Consider the following 16,414-nt stretch of genomic DNA (forward strand, 5'->3'; position numbering starts at 1 on the left):
ATGTATCTGTCACACGTACAGTTGCTACATGCATGCTGGTTGACATTCCCTGCCTGGCTTAGCGATGGCTTATTTTGGGATACGTGAGGCTGCATTGGGGTTCTTTTACATTATGGGCAGACTACATGTCCCACAATGCTTGTGGCCATGATCTCATGTGCATTGTTTGTATGACTTGGAATGTATATGGGAGGCTATAGGGCCATGACCATTGGTAGGGGACAGGGTCGCAGTCGCATGCCACTTACCTTGGCTGTCTTGGCTGGGTCGGGATGAGTCCAGGTTGGTGACACCTATGCACGCCTCTGTCTCAAGGGTGTCCTCCACGCGGTCCTCCATGGGGGTATTGGGAGGGACAGTAGGTTCTCCGCCCCCAGTACCAGATGTCTCGCCAGCCTCTCTGCCACTCTCTCCTTGGCACGACCTCGGAGGTCGTACCACCTCTTCTTGAGCTCGTCCAGTGACCTGTGTGTCACGCCCACAGCGTTCACTTTGGCGGAGATTCCTAGCCAGATGCGACGTCTCTCCATCTCTGGCACCCTCCGGGAGTCCTTTCCAAAGAGTTTTGCGTGGTTTTCAACCACTCCCTCGATGAGCTGCTCCAACTCCTGCTCGGAAAACTTGAGCTTTCTCTTGCGCCCGGTGTCACTGGGCCCTGGTGCAGACTCCTCTGACATTGCTACTGTCGCTAATGGGTGAATTGCGCAACTTTGGAGGTGTCCCAGTAGGAGCTCTCTGTTTAGCTGCAGCCTCGCGATCAGCCTCGCAGTTCAGAATGGGGGTGGGAACTGCCTGCTTCTTGGTTGTGACGTCATCACGGCGCTCGAAAAGCGACTTCCCGTTGGTGCGATCTCGCTACTGGCGAGATGTCGCTAATGGGGATTTGCGTGGCGCTAAATAGAGACGGAATATCTGGGTAATAGCGAATTTTCGGCGATTTTATTTTCTCGCTATCGATTTTTGCGCCCGTGTGCCAATCGCTTTAATTACTCGCTAACTATGATGAATTCCGATCTGCGCCTTTCCATTTGCGATTCGCTAGTTGAGAGTCGCAGTTTCCTTTCTTGATGAATCAGGCTGTATGTCTTTTTTAACTATCTTTAGGTCACAGAAACTGTAGCATAAACTCCGTTCTTAGTGAGTGTTGCACTTCCAGATTTAGAACACATGCTCCAGCCAGGGGAGTGCTTATAAAATTGAAGCAAATCCTAGGGTCAAATGTCAAATCCTGTGTTTCATTGTATCTCGGGTCCTGTTGGGCATTTTGCTCCATCTTGGGTTCATTTTGTTGCTGATGACAAGCCCTTGCCACCAGCAGCACATTTCCTAAGTGTCCTGGCATTTAAGTTGGTGAACTTTGCAGGGAGTTGGTTCCATTGTCTTCCTGCACCAGCCTTTCTCCATGTTCTCCGCTGGTGCTTCTCTCCCCCTTGGCACAGAAGTCCAGTTCTTCCCCCAACTAGTCCTTAGTGGGTGTACGGGGACCAGCTTTCCTCTACCCGGGTATAGCCTCATTGGTCCTGGGGACAAATGTAGTCAGAGTCCTTAGTCTAGATGGATATCAGGGAGTTCCTCCTCCCAGTTATCAATGGCTGCTGCCTCCATTCCCAGTGCCCAGCAGCAAAACACAACCAAAAGATAGCTGTCCCTCTTGTGCCAGACCTTTTAAGTGTGGGCGGAAGGCTCTAAATGCGAGGCACCTCTGACCACATCACCTCTCCGCCCCTATCTCAACCTTGCTGCACAGCATGCTGAAACAATTCACAGTGGCGTCAACAAGGAGTCACTGGTCACATCACCTCAGGGGGCCTCAGCTCCGTCCCTTGCTGACATCACTGCCAAGGCCTTTTCCACCAAATCTTCAAAGAGGTGCCCATTCTGTGTTGGCTCCAGAGGTCCGAATTCTCTCCTTTATTGAGTGGGCTTGAGCTGGCCCATCCTTGGTACAGTGTGACAGCTAATTGATTGATGAAGCTGCTTCATCCCCAGCCCTTTCCTCCTCAGGATGAGTGGTGCACTGTTAATTGCTCCCTTTGTGTGTGTGGTGGGGGGCTTTGTTCCTGCTGCTGGAGAGAAATGTAATTAGCTTGGCTCAACAGGGTGATAAACGGTCTGAACAGAGGCAGATAAATATGACAATCCTAGACTTACCTAAAGTTTGTAAGATATTGACCTGGAACTCTCAGATTTGGGTCTGAAATACAGATTAGAATGCATTTCGATACATCACTGGTCTCTATAGGCCAAAGAGAAGCGAAACTGCACGTTAAAGCAGTCTTCCCCATAGGTGTATAATGGAGTGTGACTGCAGACCGAACAGTAAACCACACTGACTTTCCCTATGAGTGTACACTAAGATCATGAGGTTAATATCCAATCCTGCCGCGTCCCCTCTGCACCAGGCTACCTGTGCGCAGTTACCGGGCTGCACACAACAGGAGTCTCACATGCGCAGAATCACACGTTCATGTGTTACCAGGCAAATGTCCCTAACCCTTGCTACATTGCAGCGGCCTTGTCTTAAAAGGCAGTCACCTGTTGTGAGGCTCACTCACAGTAAAAAGGTAAAAAATCAGGTGATCAAAAAATGAAATATCCAGGTGAATTTGATGAACCAATCGCGTTACACACAGAATAGCTGAACAGTTCACCCGTGGCTGCCCTATTAGGCTGGACTAAAATGCGTACCCTTTTTCACCATGGTAGCAGGCAGCAGCTGTCTTGAGGAAGAGATTTTCTCACCTGCCCACGTCAACCCAGCATCCCACATCCAAGCACCTGTTCCCAACAAAGCAGTCCATCTTCAAACTGAGGGGAATAAAGGAACACCCAAAAAAGTAGGGCTACTTCACAGGTGGCTTGTAGTAACAAGCTTTCTGTGAAAATATTTCCTGCTTCAACAGCAGATACATTTTTGACATTTGGCCAACGCAGTCTGTTTCAAGTTCTGGAGCTCCAAAAGAGCTTACATTGTCGGGTAATGAGTCAGATCTCTTACTTTCTCACCACCAAACATCAAGTGGTGAAGATGGGGAAACAACCCAGTAAAAATTGTAATGCTTTGTATTGGTCCCTATGCATATAGTCTAGACCCCACTTTCCTACACTAAAAAAGGAGCCACTCGGTTTGATATTCGGAGACACAGGTGAATTCATACACTAACATGAAGAAGACACACCCATCTATCCAAAACAATCATCCATCAAGACATACTTATAGTCTACACTTGGTTAACAAAAAAAAACTCTATACCTGGATGTCTGAAATGTTCTTTATAGGTGCACCCTCAAAAATGAATTCACTTTTAATGTTATTATTACAGTCTACAATTGCTTAATTGTATTGTACGGCATTTTGAATCCACTGTTTGACCCTATTTTTCTCCAATTGTTCGTTCAATGTGAACATCTAGGCCCTCATGAGGGTTAATCCTGCTTGCTTGCTTGCTTGCTGCAATTTGATGTTGAGTTACATTGCTTTTCATGGTTGGTTTGATTCCCTGTCCAGCCTTGCTTGTCGGCCAACTTGCAAAAACTGGAACATGTTATTGACTAAATCAAACGTAGGACTCCATGCTCCCCATTAGAAGTGTGCTTGAAAGAAGCCAGGCCATGCTGATTGGAATAGCTGGAAAGAGAGTGTTAGATTGAGGACTTCAGTCATAGAAATCTTGTTGTTAGAATGGTTTGGACAGGTTCATTGTTTCCTATGGGACCATACTGTTTTATGTACTGAAGTTCAAGATCTGTTCTGTAGGTAATTTATGCGGAAACATGAATTCCTATCGTTAAAAACAGCGAGGCAGCAGTTTTGCATACTTCTGTTTTAGGATATATTGACAAAAGCTTTTCTTAGAGGGCAGAAATGCCAACAATAGCCCCAGGCCTGGACACTAGACAGGCTTTCTGCGTATCCCTTCAAGTATGGACGATTGGGCAGTCTCCAGTCCGTCGAAACTGCACATAACCTCATTCTAGGCTAATTTTCAATTATTTTGTCACCACAGAAATACGTTTAAGAAGCGCATTACTAGTGATTTGATATTAATGCACGTCTTTTTCGTAAAATCAGTTTTTTGAGCTTTGACAATATCATGTAGATCAACAGTACCCCCTAGAATCCAGCTATTTCATTTGAGATAAAAGAAATACAAGGGGCCTCTTTTATGAGAAATGACGCATCGCTGCGTGAAAGCAGCGATGCGTCACTTCTCAGTGCGCACTCCTTGCGTCATGATCGATGCATCATATTAATAATATGATGCATCATGGCGCAAGGAGTTACAGATACGTCAGTATTTCTGACGTATCTGTAGGCGGAAAAATGACGCATTGCTGGAGTGTGTCACAAAAGTGACGCAACTCCAGCAATGTGTACTTTCACATGGGCAAGTCCCATGTTGCTAGTGCCTGCGTCAGTCTTACGCCTGCCATGAAGCAAGCATAAGATTTTGACGCATTAGCGGCCAAGAAATGGCGCTGTGAAATCTTATAGATTTCACTGCATCATTTCCATGACCCTTTCTTGCGTCAAAACGCCCCCCTTGCATACATTATACCTGGTGCAGGTATAATGTGGCGCAGGGGTTTACAAAGTGACGCATCTACCTAGATGCGTCACTTTGTAAATATGACGCAACAAGGTGCATTTTTTACGCCACTGGTGCATCACAAAAAGTGACGCACCGGCGGCGTAAAAGTGACGCACAGCCTCATAAATGAGGCCCCTGGCATTTAGGCAACGTACTTTTTTTCCAGATTCAGATTTAAGATGACACTGTTAACAAAGTATTGCAAAATTATCACATCTCAATAACCTCCAAGCTAGTGTGCGAGTACTGATTGGCTACTGAAGACTTACACTTTAGTGTGGTCACAAAGCAGATCTTCTGACAGTGCCTTACCTGAAGGTTTCACCTCGCCCCAGCCTGTAACCCAGCAATTACTGCCCACTGGGAGCTGGACTCGGCCCGTGGGCAGACAGATGGGCCGGACATGATCGCTGTATATTACATCTGGGGCCAGCTCGGCTAAAGCCAGGTAATACTTGCTGCTCTGCCACTTGTTTTGTGGGTGGTGAACCACCCTCTTTAATCTCCGGGATATTTCGTGCTGGCTTGAGCCTGTCTCGTCTGATCGACCCAGGTAAATGATGTAGTCGTCTTCAAACACTGGGAAGCTAGAAGACATAAAAACCAAAAAAAAGTGTTTTCACACAATGGTGACTCAACACTCCTAAAGAGATTAAAGAGAAAGCACAATGGAGGGAAAACACCATAGTTGGCAAAGAAAGACATTACAGGCGTTGAAAGAGGTAACAAAAGGTGAGAGTGCTACAGAGAACACATTGGTTGAAAAAGACAGCACCGTTGATAAGAATTAAGAGTATATAAAAAGGGGAGAAAGAAAGCCCATGAGATAGGAATGTGATATACAGCGACAGTGCAGTGGGGCGGGAGAGAGTGTAGCGCAATTGAGTAGAACAAATAATTGGAGGATATCACTATATGCCACTGAGATATATCACCAACTCTGTAATTAGGATTAGGTTTTACTCACCATTGGAAAGGCAATTTTTTTGTCTTGTCAACCTCTTTGTTTATATTTTAGGAATCTGCATGAAATGTGGCCTTCAGTTATTGTATTAAGCTATGGGTCTCCTTATGAGTTTGGTGGTGCCGGAGGGTTGCTGTCAGGAGGCACGCTGACATGGCACACTGTCATTGCGCCTCCTGAGAGCTTCTTAGCCTCTGCGCCCACATTTGTAATACGGCGCAGAGGCAATGGGATTCCCTTGTTTGCATGGGACCACGCCCCCATGCAAATGATGGAACACTGTCTTGAGGAAGCACTGGTGCTGTATGTGCGCAGGGGTGTTTGCGTCCGCTTTGCATTCCCCAGGGGCTCTCTGGTAATACAGAAGGTGATGCACAAGCATCTGCGCCCCCTTCTGTATTATAGGAGTGCCCCCGGGGCAAGCAAAGCGGACGCAAACACCCCTGCACGCCCAGGGAACTTCTATATGGCCCCTGGTGTTAGTGATAAACAGCAGAAAGCTCCCAATGGAGAGTAACACCCTACATTCAGATTGGCACCCGCAAGTGCCATTCGTAACTAGTTATTAAACATCACAAAAAGGAGTTAAAAAAATATCTGAGGTTTTTCCAGAAAAAAGTATTACTTATATGAAAGCCTGCTTTATTGCTTCTTCTAAAATCCTTTCACATTCAACTATTTGCATGGAATTGAGAACATTAGGAATTCAAGGGGACTACTTAGGTGTCGGATAACTTCGATTTTTTGGGGATTCATGTCTTAGTCCCATTCCACAGATAATGCACATTTTAAAAGCTTGTTTGCTACTGCTGTGCCATATAAATATGCGGCTGATTACTTTAAAACGTGCTTCGTAGAGGGTGACTTTTTAAATATGTGGGGCTATATTGATGAAGATGATGATAACAATATATTAATTATTATTAATAATGCCTCTTAAAGAATGGTGCCGCTCGTAGGAGTGACTCGTGTTGTTTTGGACTGAAAGGACCGGGAGCAGCGGATAGGAGCACACCTGTGCCGCCATGCCCCCCGCCCACAGCGCTACTAAACTCTTCGCGGCCCCCGCTTCGCGGGAGCCGCTCGTAGGAGTGACTCGTGTTGTTTTGGACTGCAAGGACCAGGAGCAGCGGATAGGAGCACACCTGTGCCGTCACGCCACCCGCCCACAGCGCTACTAAACTCCTCGCGGCTTCCACTTTGCAGGACGCACGCCGGGCGAAGCCCGGGCCAAGGGCTGGCCCGTTTGCGCCCGGTGGAGGCCGGGCTGGGCCACCCCTCTAATGCCTGAAAGATAAGGTCAGCAATTAGTATCTACATTCTTGTTGGCGATTTAAAAAATATTTGCATTTCTTTTTGAGTGCTCATACTGGTTTGACCTAATCTCTTGTCGCGAAGGAAAAAGCAGGAAAGCGGGGACAGGGGGCCATGTAGCTGGAACTTGGATCAATTCATTATAAGGGCTACTTCGGTTTTGGAACATGAAATTGCCCTGACCGAGCACAGAGTGTCCCAAGAGCTAGAATTTGCCATCAATGGGAGAACTGATTATGGCACGAACACCAGTAAGAGCTAATGGTGGGATTATGGCCCATCAAGCCCCCCAATTGGGTGGTAATCCTCCTACCTTGAGGGAGGAGGTGCACAATTCCATGGGGGGGGGGGGCATGAACAGCCAAGTAGTACTATGTGTAAGAACATTCAAGCTGCTACCATTAATGTCCACGCCCCTGGTAGCCTAGCATTGAGGGAAATCCCTGAAGCCCCACGGGATAAGTCTGCAAAGAAGATGGGGGCAATCCCAAAAAGGAAGCGAGGAGAAGGCACACAGAGGGGCAAAAATCTGAAAATTCCGAAGTTGAATAAGGATTGAGGATCGCTAGACGTCAACTATCCAATTCCAGTCCTGCCTGAGGAGAATATAGTATCTGTTGCCCCCCTCCCTGGTCCTTTATTGTTAGTAGATGATGCTTCTCGATCTAAGTGCCGCCTTTGACACTGTCTCCCATGACATTTTACTCCAACGTCTGGTTGAGGCCGGGGTAGATAAGTTGGCCCTTGATTGGTTCAGATCTTTTTTATCTGGTCGCTCCTTCAGGGTCAGCATTCCCCCCTTCGAATCTAAACCACATGCGATTGCCCAGGGAGTACCACAGGGATCGGCTCTAAGCCCCACCCTATTTAATCTTTATGTCCAGCCGGTAGCTGATGTCGCCATGCGTAGGAACCTTTCCATCGTGTCCTACGCAGACGACACCCAGCTGGCGGTTGCGATTAGTGGGGCTTCCGATCTCGAGGCAGCCAAGTTCCGTGAGGGACTTATCTCTGTGGCACACTGGATGAATGACAATTTCCTGCAATTGAACGCAAAAAAAACCGAGGTGCTCATTGTGGGAAAGCAAATTCATCTGTGGGATGATAGCTGGTGGCCTCAAGAGCTCGGGCCCACTCCTATCCCTGTTACTGAAGTAAAAAATCTTGGGGTGTGGTTTGACTCCCATTTGAGTTTCACCACCCATACTAAAAAGACCGCTGCTTCTTGCTTTGGGACTTTGCGTCAGCTTCGGTCCACCTTTAAATATTTTGACGCTCCCACTCGCCAGCTTATTGTGCAAGCCATGATCCTGTCCAAACTGGATTATGTCAGCTCTCTTTTTCTTGGAGTCAACCAGGCTGAGCTCTCTCGCCTCCAACGCATTCAGAACGCCGCCGCCAGGGCTCTGGTTGGCCTGCCCAAATTTTGCTCAGCCAGGAAAACCATCTATAAGCTTCATTGGCTCCCGGTGGCACAGAGAATAAAGTTTAAATCTTTGATCCTAACTTTTAAAATCCTTAAACTTTCTTCCCCTCCGATCCTTCAGCATCTCATCTCTCCCTATGTGCCAGCTCGCACTCTGAGGTCCTCTGCTCTTCATCTTGCTATGGTTCCTCGTTTTAAGAGATCCAGGACTGGCGGACGTTCCTTTCAAGTTCTTGCCGCCAAGCTGTGGAACTCTTTGCCTGTGCATATTCGTGCCATCGAGGGGCTTTCCGCCTTCAGGAAGGCAGTAAAAACCTTCCTTTTCCCCCTGGTCCCTTAGTTATGTTTGCTGTGTTGTGTTCTCTGTCTCTGTCCGGTTTTTGGTTGTGGTCTCGCGCCAGGACGCCCCTTTGCTGGGGCATCTGTGCGCGTAATAAATCCGGTTAACATAACATAACATAACATAACATGATGGACTCTTGTTAAAGATTGGTGGCCTCTCGGCGTGGCTTGGCTGCCGCGCAAGATGGCCGGCTAGTTACGGAGCTCCTCCGCACCACCCAGCCTCCTTGAAGATTCCCCGATGTGAAGGGGATTATTTTCACCTCTTCTTCCTGGTTTTTCATTTCGGACTCTCCGGAGAACGCACGGAGCGCAAGGGCGGCTTTTCAATTGCCGTTTTTCATCACTTTCCGTGATGTTGCTGCCGCTCCTCACGCAGCCGCCATTTTAGGCGAGCCGCGATACACCGGACCTCCGCCTCCTCAACAAACCAGCGCTTCCTCGACTACCATGAACTGTTTGGCATCACTAACTTTGGGGGTGAGCTTTTACAGTGCATTTATGCTGCAATTTAATCTCCTCTGAGGCGTTTATTCAGACTTTTCAGCTATGAGGCTCCCGCTGTGAGACCTGCTTCCCCACACGCTTTGTCACTACAGCGCTCGTCATTGGGGGTGTAATGCGACTGTTTTCCTCACTGTTTGCTCACTGAATGCCTCACAGCTTTTTTCTTCTAAGACAGGTTTTGTGCCTTTTGTTTTCTTTTCTACAATAACACCGGCACCCACACCATTCAGCACGCTGGCATTTTTCAATGTACTTTACCTGCGCTTCCTCAGGTCTGTTTTTTGGCGCAATCCTGTCACACTCACCTGAAGTATTCAAAGAATATTGCTTTCCTCTTGTCAGCGAAACCCACAGAGATATGTTTTTGAATTTTCTTATCTATCTCCAGTGACTGACTTCCTTAATTCTACGGTGCTCTTTTGCATCATTCCACGCGCCTTGAACTTTATTGTTGTCTGCAGGAGAGCTCCCTATGGTATCATTACGTAAACCTAAGTTTCTCTTTGATCCTTCGGTGCGTTCTCCAGAGCTTTCTTCGCCTGCTGGGTCTACATTACCTCAGTCTACTAAAATGTCGACTTCTTCCTCTCAGCGTGCCCCCTCTGGTCAATCGACCTCCAGTAGAACCTCTCCACCGGCTCCAGCTGGTAAACGTCTCAAACAACATTCTCCCACACCGGATGACCTATCTTCCTCATCTCCTATTGATCAAATTTTGGAGGAACTTCGTGCAATGCGTCCCTTTATCGAAGAGACGAGCAAGGATATGCAGCTTCTGAAAGATAAATGGGAATCCATGGATGCTCGCCTTTCTTCTGTTGAACTACTCACCCCTGAGGTTCAGTCCAACACGCAACGCATTGTAACGTTAGAAAAGACTGTCCTCTCTCTGCAGAAACACACGGAGGATTTGGAAAATCGCAACAGAAGAAACAACCTTCGTATTTACAATCTGCCAGAAAATCTTGAGGGGGACGATCCAGTCTCTTTCTTCACTTCCTTCCTTCCGAAGTTTTTGGACATGCCTTCCTCTACGTCCATCAGTATTCAAAGAGCACATAGACTTGGCGCCAGACAATCTTCATCTGCCAAACCCCGTGGAGTTATTATCCTGTTTTTGAAGTTCACCGACCTTCTTTTGATCCTCTCGGCAGCACGAACCAAAAAACAATTGTCTTTTCAAGGTCAGCGAATTTACTTCTCTCAGGATGTCTCTAATGCTACTGCCTCCAGACGCAAGGAATTTCTGGCAATGCGTCCCTCTCTGCGTTCTCTTGGAGCACGTTATGGCTTATTTCATCCTTGTACCTTCAGAGTTACTCATCGGAATAAGACTTGGTCTTTTCAGGAACCTGGTGAACTACGTAATTTTCTTCTTCTACAGAATGAAGAAGGGATGGAAGCCTCCTCCTCTCCATCAAACAGTGGCTGAAATGTTTCTGTTGTATTCATGTTTTGCTCTCTAGCTCTCTTTTTTCTCTAGTTCTATGTACTCTTCTCTGCTTTTTTCTCTTGATCTTTTCGTTTTTCTCCTCTTGAATTATTTCTTTTCTTGAGTCTCCTTGACTACGCTCAACATTCCTCTTTTTCTATTTCTGGTTATGTTTCTCATGTATCTTGTTCCGGATGTCCTTAATTAATTTCTTTTTCCATACACAGATCTTCTCGGATGTCCCCTTCACCATCTTGTTCAGTCCTTCGTTTCCCTTTTGTGAGGTCTCGGTGTGGTTCCGCTCCTGTTCCTGGTCCCCCCGTCTTGTAACGCATCACCACCTCCCCGCCTTCCCTTTGTGTATTTACCCCCTTCAGGTACGTTTATTACAGTCATCCTTTAGGATTTGTACTGTCTTCTATGCCTTCTCTCTTTTCCTTTTTCACCATCCTTTGCTGACCTTCTTTCCTCTCCCCTCGCCTTTCCCCTTTCCCCCTCTCTTTTTCCTTTTCCTCCTACTCTTCTTTCTACCTTTTCAATGGTTCTAATATTTTTCGATTTTTTGCAGTTTAACCTATTGCTCATACAATATGTTTATCCATTTTTCCATTCCCTAGTTCTAATGGCTTATATTGTTTCTACTTCACCTTATTGCATGTACAGTATGTTTTGGCACCTGTTATTTCTAATTAGTGTTATACGGTCTCATGTTTAACGTCATTTCCTGGAATGTTAAAGGCTTTAACCACCCTATTAAGCGGCAGAGAGTACTTTCCCACCTCTCCTCTTATAATCCTGATATTGCTCTTCTCCAAGAAACACACCTCTCTGACGTTGAGTCTTTGAAACTCAAAAGACTTTGGGTCGGCGATGTTTTCTTTTCACCTGCTTCTCATAAAAAAAAAATGGGGTTGCTATTCTAGTTCACAAACGTCTCAAGTGTAAACTGCTCCTTGAAGAGAGAGATGAAGAGGGTCGCTGGATCTTAGTTAAGCTGCTTGTCAATGCTATCCCGATTACTATACTGAATGTTTATGGTCCTACATGCCCTGATTCTTCTTTTTGGCCCATGATCACAGCAAAATGTATCCAATACAAGGACGACGCCTTTCTATTAGGTGGAGACTGTAACCAGATTGTAGACCCCTTTTTAGACCGTAAATCTTCTGTTCGTTTCATTCCTCATAAACCTCACAAGCAGTTTCTTGACACTATCTCTCAGGTTCATCTCATAGACTCCTGGAGGATCACACACCCGGACACTTTGGATTTTTCCTTTTTCTCTCCCCCTCATTCTTCCTTCTCCCGCTTGGATTACATTTTCCTTTCTTCCTCCTTATCTCAACATCTTCTTTCCTCTTCCATTGAACCTATTGTCATCTCTGATCATGCCCCTATTCTTACTGTCTTTGATCTTCTCCCCCTACCCTTAAATCCTCTCGCTGGCGCTTTAACTCTTCTCTTCTCACTGATCCCACTTTCTCTTCCGCATTTCGTTCTTTCACCTCAAAATTCTTCCACCTTAACTCTACACCTACTACCCCTTTGCACACCCTCTGGGATTCGTTTAAAGCCACGGCCCGAGGTTTCATTATTGACTTTGTCTCCAAGAAAAAGAAAGCGTTTCTTCATAAACGCAAGGTCGCCCTACAACATATTAAGTCACTTGAACACCAATTTTATACCTCTTCTCCAAATCAGATGTCTCCTGAACTTCTTCGTTCTAAAATTGCCTTTAATAAGCTCACCACGGATTCGGCCTCTTCTTATCTTCTCCGCAGTAGTGCTCGGTATTACGGGGGCCGCAACAAATCCGGTAAGCTGCTTGCTAATTACCTCAAATCACGGAAGGAGCGGACTGTTATTGATGCTATTTATTCTCCTTCCAATACTCTCCTCCATACGGATAAAGATATTTTGGAGCAATTTCATTCTTTCTATGAAACTTTATATACTCCTGAAAATCCCCCTACCCCAGATCTTCTTCAGTCATATTTTGCTCGTCTACCTACACCTGATACCTCCCAGATCAATTTCTCGACTCTAGACTCTGACATTAGCCTTTCTGAATTATCCACTGCATTGACGTCTCTTACCAAAGGCAAGACCCCCGGTCCTGATGGCTTTCCGGTTGAATTTTATCTCCATTTTTCCGACATTCTTTTACCTCATCTTCTTCTCCTTTTTCAGTCCTTTTGTTCCGAAGGCCTCGCTCAAGGGTCATTCCAAGATGCCACTATTTGCCTCATCCCTAAAGAAAGTCGTGATCCCAAATTTTGCAAGAACTATCGGCCAATATCTTTGGTCAACGTAGATTATAAATGGTTTGCTAAACTTCTCGCTCTTCGCCTTGATCCCCTTCTACCTCACCTCATAGGGAAAGAGCAATGCGGCTTTGTTAAAGGTCGCCTCACTTCGGACAACTCTAGACTATTCCTTAATGTCCTCAGTAAAGCCCCTTCCTTATCCATCCCTCTTGCAGCTATCTCAGTGGATGCTGAAAAAGCTTTCGACCGAGTTGATTGGTCGTTTCTTATGGCTTCCCTGAAATGGCATGGTTTTGGCCCAAAATTCATTTCCTATGTCTCCTTAATCTATTCCATGCCTAAAGCCTCTGTTTTAGTCAATGGTAAACTTTCCTCATCCTTTACTCTTAAACGCGGTGTCCGCCAGGGTTGTCCTCTTTCCCCTCTTTTGTTCATCCTAGCTCTTGAACCCTTTTTGACCTCTATTCGTAATAATTCTTCCATCTCTGGCTTTCCATATGGACCCAATCAACTTAAATTATCTGCATATGCTGATGACATCCTTCTTTTTATTTCTGACCCTACTACCTCAGTCCCCTCCCTATTGGCTGAATTTGAAAGTTTTTCTTTGGTCTCCGGGTATAAAATCAACTCGGATAAGACTGAGATTCTTCCCCTCACTAAATTCTGTCTTCCGCACTTCTTTTCTTCCACTGGCTTTGCTTGGCAGAGTAAGAAACTTAAATATCTAGGTGTACTTTTTTCCAACTCTCCCTCATCATCTGTTCGTCTTACTATGAACGCCGTTGTTTCTAGAATAGATGCCCTCCTCTCCTCCTGGAATCCCCTTTTCCTCTCATGGTGGGGGCGTCTTGACTCCATTAAAATGATGATTGCTCCAATCTTAATTTATTTACTTTCCATGCTCCCGATCCATATTCCGGCTCTTTATTTTCGTCGTATTGACTCTGTCTTGTCCAAATTCCTCTGGAAACAGAAAAAAGCGTGCATCTCACTCTCATCCCTTCGTAAACCCAAAGTGAATGGTGGTACTAATTTTCCGGATTTCCTTCTCTACCACAAATCCTTTTCCCTCCGTCAAGCTTCTCGTTAGTTGTCACAGGACATCTCCTTTCTGTCCCCACTTTGGCTTTCTGTTGAGCGTGATCTCTTACTTCCACATTCAATTAAAGAAGTCCTCCTATTCACCGCTAAAGCTCCGTGTCTTGTCTCCCCTATTTTTCGACACACTTTATCTCTTTTGCGACCCTTGACCTTATCTGTTCCTATTTCTCGTGAGTCCTTTCTGCTAATGCCCATTTGGTATAATTCACTTATTCTCATACGATATAGACCCATTGCCTGGCCTACCTGGAGATCGAGGGGTGTTATCTGGGTTCATCATCTTTTCGATGGCTTGTCCCCTCGCTCCTTCCCTCAATTTCAGTCCTCCTTCCAATGCCCTTCCTCCTTTGCGAAGAAATACTTCATTCTTATGGAAACTGTCCTTGAACGATACTACTCTCTTAATTCTGCCACCTCACCCCCATCATCTTCTTCTTTACTTACCCTTCTTTCTACTGTCCCTAAGGCCTCCCTTATCTACCGATTTTTCTCTGCTTCTGACCCTGATCGCCCCAAATCGAAATTAGAACTCTCTTGGGAGAAAGATCTCGATTCTATATGGCCGATTTCTCTTTGGGATACAATTTGGGCTAAATCTCTCAAAACCTCCCGCAATGCCTCTCTGACTCAATCTCTCTTTTTCTTTTATCATAGACTCTACTTTTCTCCACTTTCCTTATCCCGTTTCATATCCTCTTCTAGTGCTGTTTGCTGGACTTGCAAGGCTACCAATGCAGATTCCTTTCACCTTTTCTTTCTCTGTCCTTCCGTCCGCCTTTTTTGGACACAGGTGTGGACCCATATTTCTCATATCTTTCACTTCTCTCTCCCTTTCTCAGCTTCCTTGGTGTTTCTAGGCAGTCTGTCTGATTCTCTTGACCTCCCACCACACTCGAGAGGTCTCTTTGACCTCATGCTTGCCCTTGCCCTCCAACACATTTCTTCCAACTGGAAGTCTCTACACAAACTTTCCATGGTCTGTTGGTGGAACTTACTCTGTCACTCCCATAGGCTTGACGTAGCCTTCGCAGCCTTGTGCAAACCTTCTCGTAATGTTGATTTATACTGGTTGCCCTTAACTTTATATTTGGATCAAGCTGCCAAGACAAAACCCTATACATTTTCCTCTGCCAACTTTAAGCCCCCTTGAATAAGTGTACTCCGGTACCTACTCACTTTACTTACTCTCTCACTTATGCCGTTTTATACTTCATAATATGTTATTTACTGCCTTTTAGACCATATATTTATCGTTATTTATAGTCATTGGTGCTTTTACTGTACTCTCTTATGCTTGTTGTTCATAATTACTGCAATTTTCCGTTTATGACTTATTGCTAGGTTTTTTCTTACTCCCCCCCCCCTTTTTTCCCTCCCTCCTTTCCCCCCCCTCTTAAAAGCGCTTAAAATGCTTTGTTCCTCATTTGTACCCATCAGCTTTATTTTTATCCTTTCATCATATTCCCTCTTCCTCATTTATATATGCTGGTGTTACCTTGTTGGATTGATTATTTACTTCAATAAAGCTTTCAAACATAAAAAAAAAAAAAAAGATTGGTGGCCTTATTACCTCGACAATGCAACCTCTGCTTGATAGACTCCTAGCAATAGAGGAGAGGTTGGTGAAATTTGAATCTCTGGCAAAGACACATTTTGATGGGATACAGAGTAATCTATCGGGGAATAACTTGGCTGCAAAAGTATCTACTGAGGGCTGTAGAGATGAAATCGCCACCAACATGAATCCAGACCCCCATATTGTAGAACTAACGGGGGCCCCAGCGCGTGGGAATACCGCAGCAAATGGAATGACTGGCAATGGAAGATTGCCTATGGGAGATAGTGCCCCCTTGAGGGGGGAATTGAACTACATCAACCCAAAGAAATGGACTCTGGAACAAGGACACAGGGGGGTTTGAACGGTTCTGATAACCATATGAATACATTACCTCTTATTGACTTGCCTCTGGAGTCAGTACCATATGTGGTTCTATTGGTTGGGGTCCCTGAGTTAGCCGAGGGTAGGCTACAATATTACACTGAATTGAAAAATAAAACCACCCACTGGCTAAATATCCATAGGCACCTTCCTCCGAATATACGGAGTAAAATTCTGCGTGTAGAGTAAACTGGGTTAGTTGGAGGAAGAAGGATATACAAGGGGACTGTATAATAGTCAATTATGGAGATAGGTGGGCGGCCCCCCATATTTGTAAGGGTTTACATTGCAGCCCCAACTCCTCCATACAGGCCCTGGATCTCAATTACTTTTATGCCACCCCTGCACGAGGACAGCGATCGGAGCATCAGGAGTGGATCGCAGAAGGGCAACATGATAGTGGAACTAGGAACAACATTTTGGGGCTGGACGGCTTTAATCCTGTATTCAATATTCCCTTAAGAAATAGATATAGCATCTTGGATATGGTTGACTCACTGGAGCCTATTCAGGTGTCTCCGCCCACT

At 45.6% G+C, this 16,414-nt stretch overlaps 1 protein-coding gene across 1 annotated transcript in view; it reads right to left on the reverse strand.

The window, feature by feature from the left end:
- Positions 1-16,414, reverse strand: part of LOC144768670 (serine protease 53-like) — a 199,703-nt gene that overhangs the window by 12,483 nt on the left and 170,806 nt on the right. The window contains exon 12 of the mRNA XM_078652491.1: positions 4,905-5,179. Within this exon, the coding sequence (XP_078508617.1) occupies positions 4,905-5,179 (275 nt within the window). The remainder of the gene's footprint in view (positions 1-4,904; positions 5,180-16,414) is intronic.

This window comes from Lissotriton helveticus, chromosome 7, assembly GCF_964261635.1.
Source record: "Lissotriton helveticus chromosome 7, aLisHel1.1, whole genome shotgun sequence".
Lineage (NCBI taxonomy): Eukaryota > Metazoa > Chordata > Amphibia > Caudata > Salamandridae > Lissotriton > Lissotriton helveticus.